Genomic DNA, 8,065 nt, shown 5'->3' with positions numbered 1-8,065 from the left:
CCTAAATTAAATTATAGAAATCAGGGTTAAAATCAAAGCTGGTTTGAGTTGGGTTGAATTAGGCCTGGTTAAAGCACAATATTATACAATCTAACTCATCTCTATAATTAGCATTATGGGATCATTGTGATGGTTATATTCATATATGAAAAGTGATATTGAGTTTGTAATAGAATATGTGTAGATTGAATGAAGTATTTTGGGTATCCTATTTAATAAGGAAAGGGGCACCAATCAATCATTTTTTGTATTGCAATCTACATATATCACTAATTTATAATTGTTATGTGAGAGATCTAAATTCACCTATATCACTAATCTAAAATAGGTAAAATGTTACAATCAATCCTCCTACCATACATATCATTTCTTTGATATCAGACTTAAATATACTTTTTTTGAATTGGATTTGGATATTGGGAATTTGGAAAGAGAAATCATGTGGATGATGCATGATCTTAGTAATAGGTTGAACTCTCACAATATGAAATCAAACCCAACGATTCTCTTGTGTAACTATTGCTTTTCTCGATCTCCTTCAAAGAAAGTTCAATCTCTGGTTTTACTGCCATGATGAGTTAAGCAAATCATTGTTTTTTTTTTTTTTGTGAAAGAATAAAATTAGGAAAGTGAATAAAAAAGATTGGGATGGGATGGGATCTTGGGGTCGGATTTCCTAATATACCTTTGAACTAAATGGATGGATTTGGGGAAAGGAAGTCAATTAATAGTGGTCAATTAATATTATGAAATTACGTCAATTACCCTCTATTAAAATTGAATTAAACTATGTACTAGGGTATCTAATGTCTGGTTACAAATAGATGAACCCTTAAAATTAATTTTGATTATGAGTTTTAATAAAGTTTAGTTTTTTCTTTTTCCCCAAAATTTAAAATTTAAAATTTAAAATAACAAACTAAAACTTAGAAGGTTATTAATCAATAAATGTCATTAATCATGATAGAAGTAATGTTTAACATGCCACGACTATCAAATAAAAAAGAGAAAAATTGAAAACCAATTTAGAAATGAGTTCAAATTGTCTATAGTGAGCGATGAAGTGCAGAGAGCATCCAATGACTAGAAGGGTCCGATCATACACCCCAACCGTTAGATGCTTATTGTACCTTACTACTTCATTACATACGATTTTGACTCGCTACTAATAAGAAAAGAAAAGACAAAAAAGAAAAAAAAATGACGAAGGAGAGAGAAAGGGCCACAAATAATACTTAAAATGTTAATTAACATTCTCTTATAAAAAAAAAAAAAAAATCCACCAGCTACTAATCACTCCCTAATAAAATTGGAGTTGGATCAGTTTCCCACGTGGGAACAGATCTGGACCCTCCATGGGGTGTGGGTCCCTGTTAAAGGTGGGTCCCACATGGAGGGTCCAGATCTATCGCCACTGTCCAATGTAGAAAGCGGATCCAAACCCATAAAATTATTTTAATAATAATAAAAAAAAAAAACATGAGAAAGTGCAACAGAAAATATATAAAGCTGGACGCCCCTCGGCCGCACCACGCTCCTTTCCTTGGTGTATAAAAGTCCACCCACGGCGCACATTAGCCATCTATGACCCCCAAATACAAATATTTAGCGCCAAATGCAAAGCTACTCACAAGTCACAACTCAAACCTCCTTCGCTCGCACGCGCACCAGGCGCATGATAGTCTCTCTTGTCTCCTCCGGTGCTGGTGGTGCTGGTGGTGGCGGTGGCTATTCATCTTTCTCAAAATCTCAATTTCTTCTCTTTTTAGGATATATCAGACGTGTGGGTTCCGTTAGCACCAGAGAATCAGAAGGGCTGAGCTGAAACTTGTCATTGTTGCGACGCTTCTTCTTCTTGGGACCGGGCCCACAGAAGATGGTGAACTCACACCCATACCTGCCACCGAAACATGAGAACAGTCCTCCTCCCATCTCTCCCTCAGTGTGCCTGCGCACATGCCTTCGCGGCGTACGATAGCTTCCATACCCATTATCGTAAATAGGTGGTAGCTCCTTCCTCCACTTCTCTAGCTTCGTCCTCAAACCCTCCACGCTTCCATCTTCCACGCTCCAACCCTCTAATATCGAGCTTCCCACCTCCACCGACGGGTACATCTCATCCGCCGTCATCGGTGTCAGCCTCCCCGCCACCACTGACGCCGTGGGACCCAAATCGGATTCCGTGTACATCGATCCATTCGTGGGTGTCGCCCCCGCGATCATCTTTATCGGCGTTACTCCACCACCGGTACTGGTTGCAACTTCTGAACCGTTGACGACGGAGCTGGTTTTTTGCGACGCGATATCGTTATTTTTTAGCGTCTCGGAGACATCGCTTCTGGTGCGGCGGAGTTGGATCTTGGGAGGTGGGTGGTTATGGTGGCCAGGGGTGTGGACTTCTTCCCCCATTAGGTCACGGTATCCGACGGCGGAGTTGGCGATGGTGTAGAGTGGCATACTTCGCATTGAACTGTCGAGGACTGCGACACCAATGTTGAGGATGCCTTGTGGACGGCCTGAGGGACGTCGGATCTGGAGGGCTACGAATCGCATACCACGGAGGGTGGATCCACCGGTGCGGAAGTTGTTTGGGATGAGATTGCCGACGAGGACTCGGACAGTTCCAATGCAGACGTCGCGGAAGCAGCGGAGGGCGTAGATTTCGATCATGACGGCGGAGGTGTCGGATTGGAGAAACTGGTCGTCGACGCGGAACACAAACTTGTCGTTCCAGGTTGGGTCGGCGTGGCCACGGGAGTCGACGCGGGTGGAGAGCTTCCGTGTTGGGTTGACCCAGGCGACCGCATAGGTGCGCATTTTACTGGACAGAGGAGCTAGGTCCTGCGCCGATATCACATTGATTTCCAGGAGCTGGAAGGGTGGTTTCCTCACAGCCATGACGACTGATTGATCGATAGTATTGGGTGGTGGATGGTTTTCCTCGCCGCCTGCAGAGAGGACGACGACGACGAGGGTAGACAGAGAAGGGGAAAAGTTTTATAGAGGGTCGTGGGAGAAAGAGGTGAAGCCGTGAAGACATTAAGGCAACCAAACAGTTGAGAATAGGAGATTTGCTTACGCGATGACAGATGGGAATGTTGAATATTGAGGACCTAAGTTTGGCTAATTTAGGGTTTTGATTGCCATTGACACAGCTGGGTTTGTTATGGTTTTTCTTCTTTGGGAAGAGGTGATCTTGAAGCTCTAGAAAGTATCATTTGTCATTTTTAAGACTTAAAAAAGTATAGGCCATTATCAGAATTTCAGAAGAGCTTTACTTTGGCATGCATAGCCCATTTTAGGCTAATCGCCTATATTTATAACCATGCAGGCTGGATCAAGTAGCCATAAAGTCATAAAGCTGAAGCACATTAACATATAATTAACCTATTCTTTTTTATAGGAGATTTAATCATAATCTTCATATGATTCTCTCCATTACTATATATCTTCCCTTAAATAAGCATATCCAATGAATGAACTCTTATCTTCTTTTATTTTTTTTGGTAGGAATGAGCTCTATCAACACCCAGTAGAAGGAAGACTTTGCCCCATATTCCCTCGGGTTGGCTGATTGTGGGTTTGAGTTAATTAACATGCTCTATTATTGCTTATTGGTCCTGTTAAACGCTACTTTCCAGATAACTATCATTACAATCAGGATGGATGTACATACGAATACAAGATTAGTTCAAAGTTCAAACAAGGCAGCTTAAGTAGGATGAAATAAATGATGCATGCAAAGGGGTAAGAGTTTACGTACCTTTGACTATGAACAGTTATGTAACGGTGGATTTTAGAGTACCCACATGTTGTGTCTTTGTGGATGTAAGTTTCATGCGCCAGCACAAAAATGGAGTGCACCCTTGTTGAGGTAACACATTGCAAACCGATATCACCCAATAGAGAGGTCTTGTTTGTATGATATACCAATTAGTACAAGATCAAAGGGTGTAGTTTCACTATAGGGTGGCTCAAGCCTACATAAGGGACCACACAACTATGCTATGGGTGGGGAAAAAAATTTATGAATGATGCAGCTAATTACAAACAACCATATATACAAGGAATAGTAAAAAACAAGAGTTGGACAAATTCCCCTGCGTAGTCTCCATTTAGGTGCCAAGGGTGGTTTTTCGCACCTACGAGTATCGCTCCTCCCCTCCTTTTTCATTATGTGAGAAGGGGTATGGGGCATTTTGATCAGTAGGGTCATCGGATGGAAGAGAAGTGAAAAAGGTATTCTTATATTTAGGAATTACCACCTAGATAAGGGTTTAGAATCCATAAGATCTTCACCCGAAAAAACAAAGGGAGAAAGACTCTAGATGAGGCTTTTGATCTTGTCCGGAGTTAAGGGTTTGGTCAGGTTAGTTGCTGAGAAGGGGTTAGTCACCAGCCCATCAGGTCAAAAGGCAGGTCTCTTTCTATTTTGGCCATTCCTATATAGAATGTAGAGAAAATTGCATTGCCACCCCCTGAACTTTGGTCCTTATTCAACGCCACCCCCTGGACTTTTCGAAACGTCAAAGCCACCCCCTAAAAATTCAAAAAATTTCAAATCGGTCCCTGCCGTTAGCCGACCGTGTGAAATGAATAAAAACCGGTTAGTTTTTTTTTAATATACCCAAAATACCCCCACCTATTGTGAGAGGACAATATTACCCTCTCTTTTATTTGCATCTTCTAAACCCATCTCCCATCTCTCATCTCACTCCTCTCATTCACTCGGTCGGACAAGAAGAAGAAGACGACGACGGTAACCTACAACTCGATCTATCCCTCCGGCGTACGATTCTCCCCCCTCCCGCGTGCAAAGCTCTCCCCCTTGGGGCCCACGACATGGTCATCCGTCTCAGCGAGGAGCTTATGATAACCTCCCACAAGACCGTCGACGGCCGTGGCACCCACGTCCACATCGCCAATGGCGCTGGCATTACTCTTCAGTTCGTCGACAACGTCATCCTCACTAACCTCCATATCCACGACATCTACGCTAGCGGTGGCAGCCTCATCCGTGACTCTGTCGACCACTACGGCCAGCGCAGTGGTAGCGACGGCGACGGCATCTCTATCTTCGGCTCCACCAACGAAGTATACGGTTGGGGATTTGTTCGAATGAATGAAGATAGATAAGAACTTCATAAAAAAAAAAAAAAAAAAAAAAAAAAAAGGAACTAAGAACTCCATAAGCTGGGTTAAGGCAATCAACATCTTTTTTTTTTTTTTTTTTTTTTTGAGGTACAAATTAAAGACTTAATTTTTTGTTTTTTTATTTTTGGTACAAATCAACATCTTAATTAAAAGTTCGAAATTAAGCTATTGAAACCAAATTAAGTAAAAATCCCCAACCGCTCATCACTTGAAATTAAATCTCCTTGGGGGACATTTGATTGAAACTAAATACCAAAACCCTAATAGTATATTGTTTTACCAACTAATTGACAACTTTAAAGAGGTAATCCACCGACCGACCAACAGCCCCGCAGGCCCATCGCAGCCATCAATACGTGGAATGCAGAGCTAATAAGAAAAGATACGTAAGACCCTATAAGAGAGCCCTACTCGGCATGTATAAACCTAACACACTCTGATACACTTGGGATATCACCATTAACAACAGTGAGAAGATAATAACCAGAGGGTGCAACGTTGGGTGACGGAGGAGCCTCAACAACTGCTCTAACCCAACCATCTTTTTCTTCCTCCACTCTCTTGCACCACAGCCTTAGCATCCTTTGATTCATCGAGAACCCATGGGTCGTGAACGGTGGTGCAGAAACACTAAACTTCAAGTCCCTCTCCGTTCTCCCATGGAGCCTGAACCGTACACTAAATTCTTCCCCGTACTTTGCACCGCCACCGCTGTGGTTACCGTAGTTTACCGAAACGTTTCCCGGCCTTATATGGTGGAAGGAATGATCCATATAGTGAGGTACGAACGCTTGTAACCTCAGTTCAGTAGGGAAAGCCACGTTTCTAAAGGTGTATCTCTCGTTGGGGTTTCCTTCGGCGACTAAGATTCTCCCGTCGGGGAGAAGAATTGCCGAGGATTGATACATTCTGGGTATCTTTGACAATGGGAGGACCCTGAACCGTCTTCCCAGTGGTTTCTTTGGATTGTAGAGGAAAGGTTCCAAGGCTGGCCTTGTAGCATTGTGTCTTCCTGCCCAGGCATGTTTTGCACCATTGATGACCAATATATGGCCTATGGGGAGAATCAGCATATCACTCATGACACGTGGGCCTGGCATCTCTTCCATCACCCACTCGTGTTTGTGCCCTGTGATCACCATTCTTCCACAAGACTTCAATGCCTCCATATAGTGTCCTTCCAGGGCAGCCTGTAAGCCCCTGAAGCTGCACCGCCACATACCATGACTTCGAGCTTGGAGAACCTGTTGCTGTGGTCGAGAGGGAGAAGAACTGAAGAACCCGAGCTAGGGTAGTTCCTGGACCCTTCACCAGGCATCCTGGGGAAGGTCTTCATAGCCCTATTCCTCCTGTAGTTGAAGAGAATGGAATCTCTGTTGGCGAAGATGAAGAGATTCCCATCTGAGGATAAGTGAAGGAAAGGATATAGATTGTTCCCTCCTCCGTTCTCTTCGTTAGTCTGGTGTAGGAAAGGAAGAACGAAAGACTTAGGAGACGATTTGGATTTGGGTACGAACTCGTAGGTGAAGGCACCTTTGCCTCCAACCACAATGGTTTGATCTTTATTGGGTAGTATCTGATTTGAAGCAAACCACCTGTTGTCCTTCAACAAAGCCCTGGACAGCCTCCACCCGCAGCTGCTGCTCCTCCTCCTTCGGCGATAGTCGGAGCAAGACTTGAAGTGTCGGATTCTCCGGTAACTGTTACCGTGGCCGCCAGTTTGGAGAAGGGTTTCATTGCTCAAGAAAGCACCGGAGGAGCACCAAGTGTCGGTTTCGAGTTCTCGAGGTTGAAGGGAATTGTGGGAGATATCGTACGCCGGAGGGATGGATCGAGTTGCAGGTTACCGTCGTCTTCTTCTTCTTGTCCGACCGAGTGAATGAGAGGAGTGAGATGAGAGATGGGAGATGGGTTTAGAAGATGCAAATAAAAGAGAGGGCAATATTGTCCTCTCACAATAGGTGGGGGTATTTTGGGTATATTAAAAAAAAACTATCCGGTTTTCATTCATTTCACACGGTCGGCTAACGGCAGGGACCGATTTGAAATTTTTTGAATTTTTAGGGGGTGGCTTTGACGTTTCGAAAAGTCCAGGGGGTGGCGTTGAATAAGGACCAAAGTTCAGGGGGTGACAATGCAATTTTCTCTAAAATGTATAATATGTGGAAATAACATCAAATTTAGTGTCTACACCAAGGTTGTATATGTATAGTCCTCACCCCTCTCTTCTGGGTACGGGTAATAACCCGACCTAATACAACTCATCAGCGGACCCTGGCATGCTGCAACCTTGTTTAGTTAAATCGAGTGGGAATTATGGTAGCTACCCAGAAATTAAGCCCAGGCTCAGTCTACATTGTTGGGGATGATCTCCGGCCCAAACGAAGTTGACACCAAATTATTGGGTTTGATCGTTAGCCCATTTCATTGGGCATATTTTGGGCTCCAATTAGGTATAAAGTGAGCGAGACTTAGGCTGCATTTGGTAACGCTCTAAAAAAACGTTTATGGAGCTTTTTAGTTCTATGAAAACGAAAAAATGGAATAAAGTTTCTAGTGCATTTATGGTGTGTTTCGTTTTTTTTTTTTTTTTAAATTAAAAGTGAAAAATAAAATGAGAATTGTCGGAAAAAAAAGGTGTTCCGTCGTTCCAGTTTCGTTCCAAAAAAAAAAAAAAAAACATTTCCAATATTGGGTAAGTGGGATTTTTTTCTTTTTTGGATAAGAGAGAATACCATGAAATTCCTCAATATTTTTACTCCACTAATTGTCTATAATCTTCTTCACCATGGTTTCAAGTATTGGTATAGTATCGGTTGCATTGTATTAGTATCAGTTGAGATCGATTCCCGATCCCTGACCAATCCAAATCGGTTACCTGTATCGTTTCAAGGGGTAAAACAGTAAAAAA

General features: G+C 42.9%; 1 protein-coding gene and 1 pseudogene across 1 annotated transcript; both read right to left on the bottom strand.

Annotated features, from left to right (window-relative positions):
- Nucleotides 1-1,229: 1,229 nt before the first annotated feature.
- On the bottom strand, nt 1,230-3,278 carry LOC122089953. Its single transcript, XM_042659733.1, has one exon. It carries the CDS (start codon nt 2,896-2,898, stop codon nt 1,750-1,752), a length of 1,149 nt encoding a protein of 382 aa, XP_042515667.1. The 5' UTR covers nt 2,899-3,278; the 3' UTR covers nt 1,230-1,749.
- Nucleotides 3,279-5,393: 2,115 nt separating this feature from the next.
- Nucleotides 5,394-6,997, bottom strand: LOC122089688 (annotated as a pseudogene).
- Between the last annotated feature and the right edge of the window lie 1,068 nt (nt 6,998-8,065).

This window comes from Macadamia integrifolia, chromosome 9, assembly GCF_013358625.1.
Source record: "Macadamia integrifolia cultivar HAES 741 chromosome 9, SCU_Mint_v3, whole genome shotgun sequence".
Classification (NCBI taxonomy): Eukaryota; Viridiplantae; Streptophyta; class Magnoliopsida; order Proteales; family Proteaceae; genus Macadamia; species Macadamia integrifolia.
The sequence above is the reverse complement of the archived record's forward strand: the minus strand, read 5'-3'. Positions and strand labels throughout refer to the sequence as shown.